The sequence below is a fragment of the Dipodomys ordii genome, unplaced genomic scaffold (assembly GCF_000151885.1).
Source record: "Dipodomys ordii isolate 6190 unplaced genomic scaffold, Dord_2.0 Scaffold51, whole genome shotgun sequence".
NCBI lineage: Eukaryota > Metazoa > Chordata > Mammalia > Rodentia > Heteromyidae > Dipodomys > Dipodomys ordii.
The window spans coordinates 6,601,327-6,618,629 of record NW_012267267.1 but is presented as its reverse complement, the minus strand read 5'-3'; the positions used below and the strand labels follow the sequence as shown (position 1 = coordinate 6,618,629).

At 38.1% G+C, this 17,303-nt stretch overlaps 1 protein-coding gene across 1 annotated transcript in view; it reads right to left on the bottom strand.

Moving 5' to 3' along the window:
* The window catches only part of Sgip1 (SH3-domain GRB2-like (endophilin) interacting protein 1), a 180,683-nt gene that overhangs the window by 17,484 nt on the left and 145,896 nt on the right, over positions 1 to 17,303 (bottom strand). Inside the window, exon 20 of the mRNA XM_013020653.1 lies at positions 3,747 to 3,858. Coding sequence (XP_012876107.1) covers positions 3,747 to 3,858 — 112 coding nt within the window. The remainder of the gene's footprint in view (positions 1 to 3,746; positions 3,859 to 17,303) is intronic.

Below are 17,303 nucleotides of genomic sequence, written 5' to 3'. Positions count from 1 at the left end.
CATGTACTGCCACATTGAGTCCTTCTTTCAAGAGTTTTTTAATTTTTAAGATTACATTTAGCTTTATGACTCATTTTACTCAATTTTTAATACAGTATGAAATATAGGTCTAAGTTAGTTATTATTTTTTGTTATATGTATTGTGTCAAAATATATGTGGATACAGATCCACATCCCAATCTGGTTTTTGGTTCCAATGATCCATCGTGTCTGTCTTTAGCTGATATTACGCTGTCTTGATCACTATAGTTTATAATAGTTCTTAAGTAATGTTAGTTTTCAAGGCTGTTCTCTTTCAAAGTTGTTTTGGCTATTGTAGATCCATATCAAAATTTTCATCTCCATGTGAAATTCAGAATTACCCTGTCAGTTTTGATTTACAATCAATCTATTTATTGTCAATTCAAATTCATCCTTCACTTCTTATTCTCTGATCAAGAAAGAATGTACTCTTTCTATAGTTTCTTTTTCTTTCTTTTTCCCCCAAAAGCACTATGTTAAATTTTGTCAGTAGAGGGCGCTGGAGAGACATCTAGGAAGAAGCAGGCTTGTAGAGCAGCTTCCTGCCCAGCTTTTCTAGTTCTACTTTCTTCCAGGACACTTGGTGTCCCTAGGGAGTGTGTTTTGCAACTCAAACGTGGTTTTTCCAGTGCCCAACAGACTATAAGCTTCTGTCTTACCAACTTATGTAGTAATACAGTAGCTGGGCTGCCCCAGTGATCAGATCCTACAGAGCAAGGAAGATTTTCAGGCCCAGGGCTCAGATAGGTGTGCACTTGTCCACTGTGGCTTCTGCAGAGCATGCTGTTGGCCCCTATCAACCATTAGCTTCCATTGGCACCTTCCTCAAGCTGTGTTGCTGAGAAGATGCACAGGTCAGAGCATTTATTTCAGACACTGTTAATATTATGAAAATAAAAGTGGATGATATATCATAGTATGTGATAATGAAGGGAGTGGTATGGTCTGAAAACAAATGGTTCTGATGCAACAGAAAAAAGATCTGCCGGCAAAAGCAAAACCAAATGTCCCTTCTGTAGCCTTTCTTTCTTTGGTGTCATGTTTGGTTTTGCTTCTGAGGCATTCCCTTAGAAGTGAGTGACAAAGAAGAACCATTCAAATGAGTCATTGCCAGGAGATTAAACTAAATGTGGAAGCATGTCAGTTCATGGTACCTTCATAAATTTCAGACGTCAATATTTCAATGAAATGGACTAGACCGCCCATCCACCCATGTGCAGGGTACATGACAACTACTGATGGCAATATACTTGAGAATAGATTGCCTATAAATCTGCAATTGAAAGGCTCAATTAGTCTTGAAAGATATAAAAAGGATATTAAGAATAACGAGGCTGACGTGCTACATCACTACGATGCCAAGGCTGTAAAAAGATGTGGCCATAGGTACGATTCTCCTCAGACATCTTCTTAGTGTGGTGGCGAAACTGAGCCAGGATGAGGAAACTGGATTGGATTTAGGTAGGCCCAAAGAGGATTTGGTTGCTAACACAACTTCTTAGGATTAAAACCAAAACGTTAGGAAGGACTTTGCATCTCCCATTGCATTACATCTACATCTATTTTTCCATTCCAACGGGTGAACATGGTCTCTTTTCAGAGGTCAGGGATCAGGTAACTGTAAGTCTTGGAGATGACATCAAAGGCGACCTTGGCAAAGTTGCTCCTGACAGTCATCAATACCGACCATCATCAAGCGCTTCCTGGGGACAAGAGCTGTCACCATCTCGGGGCCGTGGTGGCGCGGATGAGGTGTACCAGCAAAGGAGAGCGGCCTGTCACCTTGCAGACAGTGTGGGGCCTGCCAATCTTGTTCCCCCGCTAGCCTCTCTGCAAGGGACAATGGAGAGGTTGGCTGAAACTCAGATGGCTGTGGCAACCTCCTTGGATCATGGCCACTGTAAGTCACCAGTGGCTACAAATGTCTTGAACATGGTGCGCTGGCCTGCTCGGGTTCGCTTTTGCACCGGTATAATCTTCAGCACCTCATCCTTGAGGGTACAACCCCAGGAAGAAGCGAATCATCTCAGACTCCTTGATGGGCAAGGAGAAAGGAGAGATCTCTTCCAAAGACTTGATCTGATGTCCATAACCAGGCAGGCCAGTTTGGTGAAGGGTTTCCATTCCTTGCCTTCGGCCTTGCCTCCACGAGCCCTGCTGGGACCTCGGCCTCTACCATGACCTCAGTCCCCGGAGGCCGCTGCTGGAGCCTCCTCAGAAACCGCAGCCTCCCATGCCTGGCCCCAGAAGCCTCCGTGCCCTCCTTCTGCACCGGCGTCATTCGCCATCTAGAAGATATTCCTTATTGTTTTGGAAGTGTATTTCTCTCTGCTTTTCTTGATTTGGGCCAGTCTGAATCAATCAGAGATCAATCAGTGACAACTACTTCTTAGCCTTTGGTGACAGAAATTATGCAAATTCTATAGATTCCATAGACTTGACATGTACATCGAAAGTTTATACCCAGAGGTCGTAGTTCAAAGCTGTTAATGTCTGCACTCATGTGGTTTAGGCAGGAGGGCTTGCTATATAGCAAGACCCTTTCTACAAAAATAAAAACCAAAAAACCCCAAAAGCAACAACAACAAAACTGCCTTGTCTGTCTTTGTCTCTGTCTGCCTCTGTCTGTCTCTCTGTCTCTGTCTCACTGTCTCTCTGTCTCTCTGTCTCTCTCTCTGTGTTTACTTGCTTTAGCAGTTCAAATATATGCTCTAGGGTAGGCTCTATGCTTTGAGATAGCTTCTAGTTTCTATTGCTGTGTGGGAAGGGACCTGCTTTGACAATGAAAGAGAAAGGACATCCAGAGGCCACAATGCTAGTTTTCCTCTAATATTTTGGACATAGAATAAATCTTAACTGTGACTGGAAAGAGACAGCACTTCTAGGGAGCTTATATATCCCAGGGCTGGGTAGGACACTTAAAGGTGGAGTTACTAATTATATTGATTTTCCCCCAATATATTACCACGAGATTTTAACAAATGAGTGTTTCTGAAGTGTGAAGAGTGTCACACTTAGTCATACAAATCCCCATTTCAAAAGTGTTGATTCAACTTCTAATTATACTTATCACTGCTTCAAAAATGTTTATAATCGGGTCCCTATGAGCATTTATTTTTTTCTCTCTCACTTTTGTTGTATACATGGTAAGGTTTTCCAAGTCCTAAACCTTGGACATGAAACAACTAAGAACTAATTAATGTAAATAGAAGTTAGTATCTTCTTTCTTATAGTTGTTACTTTACTGTGATTTAATTTTTTCAGTCTCTTATTTTTGACCAGTTTAATTTTTAATTTTTTGACCAGTTCCCTTGCTGCTCTGGGTGTTTTGGGAAGGCAGTTTTCCCTCTTCCATTGATTCTTCATTTCCATTTATATTGTGAATGATTTTCAACCAGGGAAGAACAAGACAATAAAAGACATGACCTAGACATCACTTTTGTGAGACAGCACATTTTCTCTTTGCTAATAAAGTTACATTACAATTTTCTGTTGCTTGTAATCAAAACAGAACCAAGGAATTTTTAGAGTGAGATATTAGATTACTGGATCTTTTGGAACTGCAAAATAAAGTCAGTGAACTAATATTACTAACTAAATTTTATCCTCTACTGTGGATGTATCACTTGCTACTCTTTTTGGCCTTAGGATAAAGAGTGAGATATTCACATGTAGGGTGTTCCCCTTCCCCCACAGGAGTACAGTGACCCATGTGCTAGGCTTACTTGCTGGGATCCGCTCCTTTGAAGTAGGCATTGACTGTTTCTGTGAATGCTGCTGCAACAGGAAGCGTGTCCTGGGCTCCCATGGTTAGGGGGCTGGGTCCCCTGGAGGAACCTGTATGGAATGGAAAGCTTTCATTTACTATAGAACACTCTACACATCTAGCATATGTGGAACTAAAGGCCCATTAATGGAGTAAGGGATAAAATCTATCACTAACAGAAACAGACTAAGAACCATGACTTTATATGCATATTCAACATAGAGCTCAAGTATTTAGAAAGAAAATATTTGGCTGGCTTACAGACAAACACTTGAAATGAATTCAATTATGTATTTCACTACAGGAAAAAGAAAAAAAAACACAAAGGAACAATCCAAGCAGAAGTACAAAGTCACAGGGGCTTCAAATGTTTGGCATAAAGCAGGAGGCAGTATTTGCATGACAGTTTGTGCAGCAGGTGGTTAATTAAAATTATTAGTTTCCTCTTTCCTATCTGAGCAGTCAGCCTAATCAATTGGTCATACTGAAAACTTCTTGTATTTCTTTATTGGGAGGAGACAGACAAGTGGTTATACACTGCTTTTTTCCATTTCTAGAAGCTCAGTTACTCTCAGATCTAGTGATCTCAAGTTAATGTGCCTAAAAACATAGACAGCCAAAATATTCACATCAACTTAGCACAAGCACAGAAATTCACACTCTGGAAAATATCATCATCTCTTATGTCTGGGCACAGGGTGCAGCAACCTGTGCCTTCTATGAATTATTTCATTCAGTCTCCCCGTGTGTCTGGAATAGGCCTAACAATTTTTGTTTTAGAGCAGAGGGAATCTGCAGCTCAAAGCTGAAATAGTTGCTCAAGATCATATAGTGAGTAAGGTAGCAAAACCAAAATTTAAACTGAGACTTGCTTCCCTCTAAAACTTACACTTTAACCATTATACCATACAGGTTGTTCATAACAAATACTAAGCTATATTGTTTTTCTCTAACACATACATAGCCTTACAAAGGATCACAATTCAGGGTTGCTGTCTTTGTTACTCATTTCTAGGCAAGGCTCAAGGACCATAAAGGGGAAAAGTATATTACACTTGCAGTGCTTTTTTCTACCAAACAAAAGATGTTAATTCCTCCCTGCTTCTGGCATAATCTATACACACTGGTGTTATGATTGTTTGTCTTTACTTTAGTAACTTCTGTCCTTCTCCCTAGCTGTGAAAACACCACCTTTTCTATATATACCTTTTTCCTCAAGACTGATTTTTCTTAATTATTCTGGTTCATGCTAATTTCTTTTGTACCTTCTCTTGGAACTCAATATCCTGGACTTTGTAATGAATCATTAGATTCGCACATATTTGTTTGATGTCTATTATGCATCAGGCATTATCATAGCTTCTGAGATTCAAAGATAATCAACCATGGTCCTCATCTCTGATAAGTTACAGTTTAATGTGTGTTCACCATCATCATCACTACCACCACCACCACCATCATCATCATCATCATCATTAGCATCTACAACATTCAGCACCAATATTCCCTCATCACTATTGTTGCATGCTGAACTCTGTGCTTTATGTTTGAAGTAAGCATTACCTTCCCATGACAGTTAATGAAACTGTCATAGTGTGAAGTTGGTTATCAGCCTCTGGCACTATTGACCAGTGGTGGAGCATTCAGGAAGAGAAACTAGATGGAAGGAAGTCAGGTCCTTGGTGTTCTGCTCTTGAAGGGGATATTGGGACCTCAACCCTTTGTGCTCTCACTCTACCAGGAGGTAAGAGGTCTCTTCTACTATAGGTTCCTATGACATAGCTAGACAACGTGGTGCTGAAGCCCCCGAAACTGAGCCAAACCTGAGGATAAACCTGTCCTCTGTGTATATAGATTTTCTCAGATACTTTGCCACTATAATGGGCAACTGACTATCACAAGAACTAAAAGGCTGAAAGAGCTTATACAACTTGCTCAGCCTTGCACAGCTGGTATGCAGAGCAGTTTAAGACTTGTATTGAGGTCTCTTCCATTCCAGATTAAGGCTCTGAGGACTACATTATTTTGCTTCTTTACTTGGTTACTGCAGTACTATCCAAGGATAAGCAAATAACTAGTATTACTGGCACGTGAATGTCAAGGTCTTTATTACTTATGGGATTGTAGGCCCCTAAAAGGAGATAACTGTGACATGACTTCTTTTATGGGCCTTCCATACTCCCCACAAGGAGAATCAAGACGGTTAAGTTGAAGTTGAATTGTGCCCTGTTGGATCTCAGGAGGAAAGTGAAGTTTATGTACATGTATAACTGATCTATAAATAGTGAAGGCACAATATAAACAGGACATTATTTTGTAATGGTGTTGCTCAGTTTATTTGGAACATGTTAGTCCACATATTTATTGAGAGAATGCTTTTCTTAGCTGATGGTTAAAGTTGAGCCAGAATGGTGACAGGGCTGAACTGTTAGCATTATAGCAGGGTCAAGGTTCCCATCGGATGAGAACTTGGAATCTGGAGAGGGGGTTGAAAAACTTTCAGTAGAATAATTAAAGTAATTTGACAGATGCTTTAAAAGGATGTGTTGAGCAAAGCTCTAAGAAAGCTATTGCTGTGGTTTCAGTAAGTCAGAAAGGTTTTCTTTGAGAAGATAATATTGGAGTCAAGGTTAGAGGAATAACAGGATCTTATGAAGGGGAAGAAGAATTAAGGCCTAGTATGTACTTAAGAGTGTGCTGTTGGGGTGTGTGTAAATGAGGTTGTTTTGAATAGTGAAACATAGAAGCAGATAAGACTTGGTGATGATGAGCTGTATATAAATATTTGGGAAATTATATGTATATATATATAGTATTATATGATTTGTAGCTACTGAAATTGTAAGTCCCTTTTGATAATCTCATTTAAATATATGGATACTTTTCAGAACAAAGCCTATGTACATACATACATACATAATTTAAAATAGCATATACATTTCTTTAAGTCTTTTGGGGGGATCTGGAACTGAGATTAGAATATTCCCATTGAAGATAAGAGGCCTCTGGCATGTGTGAAATGGAGGTGGGGGTGGTAGGCTCACAATGAGTTTGAATTTCTGTTACATTTGTTATAGTATAGATGAAGGGACTTCTTAAAAAGAAAAAGATAAAATTATTGAGAAATGACGATTTTTAAAAGAGAAGAATGTCATGGTCATTTTACTTTTTAAGGCTGCAAAGCATTAAATTATCTTTCATAGAATTCTTGTAAATAAAATAACGAAAATAGTAGACTTTCTAAGTGAGATACATTCATGGTTTCATGCTAATTAAAAAGGAATTTTCTAGTGAATCATCTTGAATATCTGTCCTTAATCTGATTCTTTAGCATCTGGAATAAAACTAAAAAAAAAGCTCAGAAACAGCAAGTTCAGTCTTTGGTTTCCTGGCTTTATCAACAGTAGTTGTAGTGACAAACAAGAAATTCTGTGGCTCTTACTGCATCCCAAGAACTATTCGAGGCCTTACTTATCTCAACTCTTCATCCTGACAATCCTTCTCCGAGGTAATTATCATTAGTCTACAAATGAGGAAACAGGTTTCAGGTCCTCTTATTGCTTTGCTACATAGTCACTTAGGAAGAAAACATTGAGAACTGAACTGGGATGTGGTCTGAACCTTGTTTGAGTGGAGGCTACAACGTTCGCCACATTGTTGGAGGAGTGAGGGCCAGGAGGGTGAGCAGCTGCCGTGACTGATGACAAATAGCAGTGTTAGGGGACAGAGGGAGCTCTGAAAGACAGAAAGGGCACACAGGCTCACAATGCATGATGGGAGTTTCTGCAGGGCAGTTTTTGGTGAGTGTCATTGCTAAGCAAGGACACACAAGCACACCTGTACAGCCCAACGCCAAAGCGAGTTAAAATCCTTAACAGTAACATCCAAAAGACATCCTGAGCAGATCATTGAAATACAGTTGTGGTCAAGAAGTTGTGAAAATGTATGTGGAAATGGAGCGAAAAGAAAAGAAGGTTTAGAAGAGAAAGAGAAAGATAAGGAGATAAGAGACTGCAAACAAGACAGATACAGAAAATGAAGAGGGAGGTAAGAAGGTACACTTTACAAATAAATAAATGTCTGTATCCTTTGCACAGGAATACCTTGTGTTACACTATTGCCAGTAGTAGCAGCAACATGTCCTGTGTCTACACTGTGGTGTTTTACAAGTGTTGTTATCTAGCATTCACATAACACTGTTACCATGTAGATGCTACTTTTCACTTCTTTCTTAAAGACTAGGAAATCTGGATGCTAGAGTACCAGCCCAAATTCAGAGAGCAGGGATCGTCCCTGCAATTGTTATGCTTTGTTGTTCCAGTGAAGAATCTAGGACTGTGTTAGACACCGTGGGCTTCAGTCTTGATGGTGGACAACTCAGTGGGTCTATCATTAAATTAGATAATACTAACAATGCTCTTAATCTTACCCAAATGTAGGGAAGAGCTATGCTACTAATAATGGGTTTGATGAGACTACAAATTTTACCTTTGCTCATCTGGGATTGGAAACAACCATCCTGAAAGAGCAAGCTGAAGTATGCGTAACAGGAGGGGATGGTACTGTTTGTGTAAAAGACCATTATGTTTTATAGTCTCTTGACAGTTGTCCACTCTAGCAGGCCTGCTTTAGATAGAAGGTAGAGGCCCCGTATGCCCAGGGATGAGAGGGGCAAAAGCAGACACGATATTCCAGACATAAAAAAGAGATGATTAGACTGGTTAAAAGAGCAAAAAGCACAAGTTCTATTCTATTCTGGACTAGTTTATAGAGAATATTCTGTAGAATGCAGTACTAGCGAGAAAAAAATTCTGGAAAAGACAGAATTAAATTCAAATGTTGGCCTTATCTCTTATGTGACCATGAAAGAAAAATCTAACCTCTAACCTCTTTGAGTCCCAGCTTTATCATATTGTAAAATGGAGATGGTACCCTTATTTAGATATTATGAAGATTTAAATGGTATGACACAGAACTTGTTACCTGAAAATAGCAATGACCAGGGAAGTCACTCAAAAATTAATGTATTTTAAATGGGTACTAAAATTTTATGGTATAGAAAGTTAGAAGGGCTTGATGAGATTCTAAAATGTCATAAACTAAACTCATGAGATCTTTTATGGACAAAGTTGAAGCTATAGTGCAATTAATGAGTTCTGAAAATAAATAAAAATGATTAGCATTGATATTTCCAGGAGGAGTAGAATTGCTTTTGTGATACAATTATCTCTCCACACTACTACAGGTTCCGATTCGGCTTTATGATCATAAATGAGTACTTCAATATCACTTGAAAGTTTTATAAATTCTCCTCAGGGTTTCTTGACCTCTTAATTATCTTTTAAAGGAAAGTTATCTTTTTAAGGAAAGCACCCAGGTTTTCTGTTGTTTTTGTTATTAATAGTTTTCTTTCTGTCTGTTGAACCCAATGGATTTTGGAGTAACTGAAGCAGATTGCTCTTGTATTAGTTGACTTTATGGAATTCTGTATTATTCTATGAAGGATGATTTAAATTTGCAGTAACATTTTCTTTATTTGCACACTATAGCCACTGTTGTATGACTAGACATCTATAGAAAGATTTACTGGCTTTGCCTCCATGTAATGGAGGAAGATATATGCTAGTGTCAACTTGGATATTGGAATAAAGACTGATGCTAAAATAAATTATTTCATGTCATCATGCTTGCCTTCAGAATCCAGTAACTACATTCACTAATTCCAAACACTTGGGTGAAGAGTTTCACAAATTTGTGTAAATTACAGTCACTGACATACAGAATTAAATAGATAAGAGCCACTGGCATTAGCAATGATAAGTTGAAAAGATGACTTTCCTCCTGTGACCATATGACTCACAGGTGAAGAACTTCAAAAGAGTGACAGCAGCTTGGTTTTACATTATTTTAGAAGGAGAGCCAAAGAAAATTTATTGTATGTAAATTTATTGCATGTAAATTTGTTTTCTTTATGTCTTGGCATATTGATTGTAGTTCACTTAAATTGTATCATATATACCCTCTCTATTTACTGTATGTATTTGTATATACATGCTTCACATAAAATCTCTACCTATGACATGTTTATGGGAGTTTGGATAGTCTGTTATTAACTAATAATAAATGAAAATACTATGATGAGAGTTAAACTGAGTCTATATTTTGTAAACTCCACAGATGATGCCAAATGCACACTTAATGTAACAAGTATGCATTGCTTAGTGAGTCCTTATGTTTTTATGTTGTGTTATAGATTCTAATTAAATCATGTACAATTTTGATCACTTTCTCAGGAGCATAAGCTTCCCTTTTCCTTTTCCATTTTTTGTTTTATATAAAAAAAGATTTCACCCAACCTGAGCATACATCAAGAATTGGGGACCAGCACAGTAAGGAAGTGTGTGAGAAACTTCTATGGTCAGTTATCCAACTTGATCACCACTGAGAGCTTCATTTCAAGACTCTGTTCTAGCCTGGTAGTCTATTACAAGGTAGAGACATCCACCTCTTTCCCTGAAGCTCCAAGCTATGATGTACAGGGCTCTGTCCGTGCACTCTATGCTCAAACCCTGTTATGCCCAAGTACTGATTCTGGCTTTCATGGAGTCCTCACATGTTTAAGAAAAGTATGTTATCATCAATTTACTGAAAAAGAACAACAACAACAACAAAACAACTAGGGCTTGAAGCCAAGAAGCTTCTCTTGTGTTCAGAAGTGACTCTCATCAGTTGATCTGTTGAGTGTCAGTGAAAAGGAAAATGTGAAAACATTAAAAGGTGAGGAATGGTATTACTGAGCACTACTTTGAGGTAGATACTGTGTTTTTATGCTTCACACACAGTACCTTGGGTATTTATCCCTGCAATTGTGTACCAAGATAGGCATTATCATATAGACAAGAAATTGAGTCTGGGAGAAGACAGTCTCGCAAGCAGAACATGGCAGACTCAGAATTTAAATCTAGGTCCGCTTGATCCTGTGTTTTTCTATGTAACCACATTCTCTACAGGGTGGTGACATGTTCTGCTAAAGGCAAACTTGGGACTATAGGTAGATCAGGTCCCACGGACTGCTTGGATGACTTGTTACTTGAACTGATAACTCCTTATATGACTGAATTTTGACTTATAATTAGACTCTTACTTCTTCATTGATGCTATTAATGAAAAAAAAAAGAACAAAGGTTTTACTATGATGTGGAATGAGACTGAAGTTATTTGTACACCAATGAACTGTCATATGCCTGGCCATGCAGCTGCAGGCAAGGGATAAATGCCTCATTCTTTGAAATTGAAACCACAGAATTTTAAAAGATGAGGCAAGGAAGTAATGATTGACTTAAGGACTATAGAAGACTACTCAAGTTCTAAAACTTTCTTCTCCCAAAACTTCTAGCTGGCAAATTTCAAGAAAGCTGTTTGCCTTACAATCAACTCTGGAAAATGAATACAGATAAAATCCTGGATCTTCCCCAACCCAGATACTAGGGTTTGAAATTCAGGGCCTTACATTTGCTTGGTTTGATTGCCTGGAATTCTACCACTTAAGCCATATCTCTAGGATGGTTTTTTAGTAGTTGTTTTGGAGATACAAGTCTCAACAGGAAATGTACTCATTACCTTGCTCATGTAACTGTAACCCTTCTGTACAGTATTTTTACAATAAAAATGTACAAAAAAAGAGTCTCACAGACTTTTCTGCTTAGGCTGGCCTTGAACTTCATCCCACCAGATCTCAGCTTCCTGTTTAACTAAGATTACAAGTGTGAGACACTGGTGTGTGGCTAAAATCATGGAATATTTTTATATGCATACAATTAAACTACCAAAGCCAAAGAGCATAAGGGAGTCAAGATTATGAACATGACATATAAAAAAATGAACTTGCTGTGTTACTAAACATAATTGCTGATGGCCAGATGAGATTCAAACATAGCTATAGATTCTGAATATGTGTTACATTTAGATTCCATTATGATAGTTATCTAGAAGATTGAGGATTGTACTTTGTCTTCTATCATTGGTTAGAAAACAAACTAATGTTTATTTTTCACCTGAAAACTTGTTAAACCAGTAGAAAATTGTTAAAACCATTGTTAAACCAATGGACACTGGATGGCTTCTTGGTGTTAAGCAAATGCATCACACATAGTTGTGCATGAATTTTCATCAAAACATTAAAAATTGGTCAAGCCTTGTGGCTCATGCCTTTAATTGTAGCTACTCAGGGCTGAGCCCAACAAAATCTCAATGCAAAGGCCAGCATAAAGCAGGAAAGTATACAGTCTTCACGTCAACTTAACTGGAAAAAGGCCAGACTGGAGGCAGGGATAATAAGATAAAGAGCCAAAAGAGAGCATGAGACTCCGAATTCAAGCTCCAGTACTGACACAGAAAAAAAAGTTATCTACATGAATGCCTAATAGCTTTTAAAGTGATATTTACTTTTTTCTTAACCTGTACTTTCCCATATTTAAAATTTTAAAGTAATGTGCTCAATCAATATCATGCCCAAGGAAAAGCTAACTATGAACTATTTTCAAAGACCTTGCAATGAGAAGAAAGATGCTATAATGTTAAAAGGATGCACAATTTTTATAGTATTTGATAATATAAACAGTGCACACTTATACAGACTCACAGTCACATGGAAAACCTTAGAACTAAACTTTATCAAAATGGTGACAGTGGATTATTGATTGTTTCTCTCTCCTTCCCTCCCTCCCTCCCTCCCTTTCTTTCTTTCTTTCTTTCTTTCTTTCTTTCTTTCTTTCTTTCTTTCTTTCTTTCTTTCTTTCTTTCCTTCCTTCTTTCTTTCTTTCTCTTTCTTTTTCTTTCTCCCTTCCTTCCTTATTCTCTCTTTCTTTCTTTCTCTCTGTCTTTCTGTCTTTCTTCTTCTTCTGACCATTGAATTCAGGGCAGTATTCCTGAGCCTCTTTGTGCTCAAGGCTAGTGCTCTACTACTTGAGCCACAACATCACTTCTGGCTTTTTCTGAGTAGTTTATGGAGATAAGAGTCTCATGGAATTTCCTACTCAGGCTGGCTTCAAAACACAATCCTTAGATCTCAGCATCCTGAGTAGCTAGGATTACAGCCATGAGCCACTGGCACCTGGCTTGTTTCATTTAGATGTTTGTTTCTCCAAATTTTCTGTACTATACATATATTACTTTGATATTGTGGCAAAGTAAGTATTCCCAATACAAAAGAATGTTGAATTACTGGGAGATTTGAAAGTAACATTTAGTTTTCTATATTTATGCTACATTTACTTCTTGAATGGCTCCTTACTATTAAAAAAAAACTGATGCTGATAATTTTGAGCACTACTAAAAGTTATTCTCCTGAGGAGGCAAATATCTATGAATGGAGAAGCAGGAAAAATAATGCCAGCTTCAGCTAGACTGCTTGTAATACTGCTATTTGAGTTGCCAATTTCATAGGAATAAGCTGTGAGTATAGTCCCAAAAGGGCAAAAATCTAAGGAAAGGAATAACCAACATTCAGTGACCACTCCTCTTGCACAATGATGACTGTCCCTCTACCTAAACATCCATGACAAATAAACAGTGCTCTATTCTGTTGCCACCCTTGTTCAGAATAACATTTAATGTTGTCTCAGCGGCCTGTTTCAAGGTCAGAGCAAGGGGAAGCCATGTTGTCAAGGATGGCCCTGAAAAGAGCAGTAGGAAACATAATGAGGTACATAATGTCTTACAATTGCACATGCTGCTTATTTAACTGTGTTGTTACTTGTGTACCAAGGTCACAGTACAGCAAATCTAGCAAAAGGGAAACCTTCTTTCAGGGGACATTCTTGTTCTAGAAGAAGTGATTATCACAGGAAAAGTGCAAAACAGTTGGAGATGCCAACTTATTCCAAAGACAAGGGCTTATGACAGTGTCTTAATGCTTCCAATCAATCTCTGATTTAATAAATGTAACTGTTCATGTAAATTCTTGGAGCAGGCATATCAGATATTAAGTATTCAGTAATTACTTCAGGAAATGATTACATTTGTATTGTACTTCACAATTTGCAAAGGCCTTTCACAAGTAATTTTCTGAACTCTAAGCTACATATATAGTCTAGATATATGAACAGGTTTAGAAAAGAGAGATTCTCCTAAGATCTGATAGCTCTTTGAGTCACTAGTAGGATTCACTCATTTATTTATATGACTTTTCTTTTCTAGGCTAGTGAGTGGTTCAGAAAAAGAGGATGCTTTTCTTTTTCTTTTCTACCCTTCCCCCACCCCCGACCTTTTGTGGTGCTGGCTATTGAGCTCAAGGCCACATTCGCGTTATGCGTGTACTATATCATTGAGCTATGTCCTCAGCCAAAAAATGTTGGAGTAATCAGCCTAAATCTGAGGACTGCTGCTCTTAAAAGACTCATAACCAAACAAAAATGATAGAGGTGATGAGTCAGCCATCACCCAATGAAGGCTCAGGCCCATCCAAAGATAGGCAGTTCTGCCTGGGATCTTTCCTTGTCCATTCTTCTCCAGAGAAGCTTGAAATGACTTGCATGATTTACAAACCCTTTAAAAAAAGAGATGGTAACAAATTTGCTTGCATGTCTCCCAGCAGCATGAACATAGTAGGTCAGAAGGCAGATCATCAGTTTTAACAACTCAGCTTTAATGGTAGAGTTGGGGGAGGCAAGGGGTAGGTAGCAGGGAGATAGGTAGCATTGTGCTTCTAAATCATTCTCTTGTTGCATAAGCAAAGATTACTTGTAGTTCATGCTGTTGAAGAGGATGGCCTTGAAGTAACTCATAGTAAATATATATTAGGTGTTTTTTGTAGAAGCCTAGACTGTGACAAGTCAGATTTCTACAATCTGGCAAAAACTACATGGAACATAGCCATGTAATGCTTGATAAGAAATGTATTCATTATCTTCCCATGTAATTGTAACTCCTCTGTACGGTATTCTCACAATAAAAAAAAGAAGTCATGGATGAGAGAAGTTGAATAACAGCAATAAAAGCTAATATTTACTGAGTGCTTTGCAGGCATTAGACTCAGAGCTTGACTTTAATTCAGTACAATCCTATAAAGTATATGCATAATTCTTTCAATTTACGGAGGAGGAAAAGAAGACTTAGAGAGATTAAATAACTTCCCAAAAGTCACACATTGCATTGAGGTAATAAATTGGATCTAGAAGAGTTATTTCAGGTAGAGCAGACATACACACACACACACACACACACACACACACACACACACATAATACACAATACATAATATATACATATATAATATCCTTTTATTTCTAAGTGTCTATATGTGTATGCATATGTATGTTATGTATGGAGAGTAAGCTGATATAAATTAACTGGGGATTCTTTCTCATATCTTCTGAAAATATCTTCACAGTAACATACACACATTACATAAGATTTTATACTGAAACTATAAATAAATGTGAATAATAATGTCTACTTTTTACTATTGTGCGGACTCCACAAGTTATGGTTATGAGAGGTTAGCTCAGATGTGGTTTGTGGTAAGGGCTCCTTGTTTCTCTATTGCTTTGGTATTACTGGAAAGGATGATAGCATGCCAAATACCCTAACTCCAAATAAAATAGCATTCTCACTAACCAAGCACCAATTGAGTGGTGATATGCTTGGTGTAAGAGTGACAAGTACTCTTCAGAATCTTGACAAAAGTTCGTGTTCTCTCCAGTGGTCCGGTCACACAATTTGGCCTTGACAGGGATCTTTGGCCAGAAACAGGGAACTCTGTGCTGACTTTCTATTTCACTTCTAGCACAACATTACTATACTGAAGGTGAAAGAGATGGGGGCAATGGCCTCAGAGAGAGGGAAACTGTGAAGTATCAGCAAATCGCTTAGTCCTCAGCCTTTCAAAGGCAGGCAACTAGTTTACTATAAAGAGGTAAAAGTAAATGTTGAAATCCTGGCCCAGCATTGTATAGGTTTAATTGTTTCTACAGGTGTAGGCTATTAAAAATTTTCTTTATGACCTGCAGTTATTTTACTAGAAAGGAGTATATATTTTATATTCATAATATGGCCAATAAATTAAAAACTCAGGTTTAGGCTATATAAAAAATTCCCCATGACCTTCAGTTATTTTAATAAAAAGGATTATACATTTCATATTCAAGGTATACCTAGGACTGTTCTAAGTTACTATATGTCAGCTATCATTAGGATAAAATTGGGACACATTGTTTTTCCAATCTGGTTTTATTCAACACTATGATTTTCAAAATGAGTACTCAGTAACTTTACTGTGTGATTGGTCAAAAAGAGGACCTCCATTGGGGTAGGTGCTATTAGTGGACACTGCCTATCTGAAGAATATTGTGAATTGAGCAAAGCAGTTGCTTCCCAGAAGGCTGATCATACCTTCAATTTTCCTTGCTTTGATGACCCTCAAGTGAATGAAATAGCATTCTTGTGATGTGAAAAGTTTGACCTGCTCACCTCTTACACTAGGGTTCAGTCATGGAAATGAATAGGCAAATTCAGCAGAGAGGCTGAAAACAGAGAAGAGTAATGCTAGAGATTCCATTCTCCTGGGGAATGAGGGAGCAAGAACAGCAACAAGTGCATGAGAAGAGGAGAGTGTGTGAGAAGAAATTAGAATAACTGGTGATCACAATGGTATGAAACACAAGAACACTAAATGACTTATTTAGTACATGGTCTTATTGTAATTTGTCTACTCACCACCACATAAAATATGGTTTTATAATGAACATGGATGCAAGCAAACAAACACATATGAAAACTATATAGCTCATGCATGATACAAACTATATAGCTAATGAATGAAATCCTAGCTTGGGAAGCTGAGATTGTTGGGATTATATTTGCAGGTCAGTCCATGCAGAAAATCAAAGCTCTTGAGACCCTTTCTCAACTAAGATCTGGATCTGGTGGCAGGCCTGTTATCTTAGATATTAGAAAGCCTAATGTAGGTGGATCATGCCCATGAGAAAACTTATCTTTCTCAAAAAGAAGCAGTCAGGGCTGGATGTGTTGCTAAATGGCAACAAGGCTGTCTAGCAAGTGTAAGGACCAGACTTCAGACCTTAGTAACACTAAAAGGAAAAGAACAACTTTGATCCTCTAAAAATTAAAGCCCAAAAAACTAGCCCAGGTCAGGAGCAGTACATTTCTGTCAATATCTTGGAAATATCTTCCTGAAGAAAGATATTCGTCACTGGTAACTTCAGTGTTCTGGGATAAATTTAAAAAGCCATTACTGGGGCTGGGAAGGTGGCTTAGTGGTAGAGTGCTTGCCTTGCATGCACGAGGCCCTGGGTTTGATTCCTCAGCACCACATAAGCAAAAAGAAAAAAAGCCGGAAGTGGTGCTGTGGCTCAAGTGGTAGAGTGCTAGCCTTTAACTGAGGAGCTGAGGGACAGCGCCCAGGCCCAGAGTTCAGGCCCCACGACTAGACCCCCCCACAAAAAAAGTCATTACCATTTGTAATCAATTTATAAAAGACCTAACTTAAATAATAAAT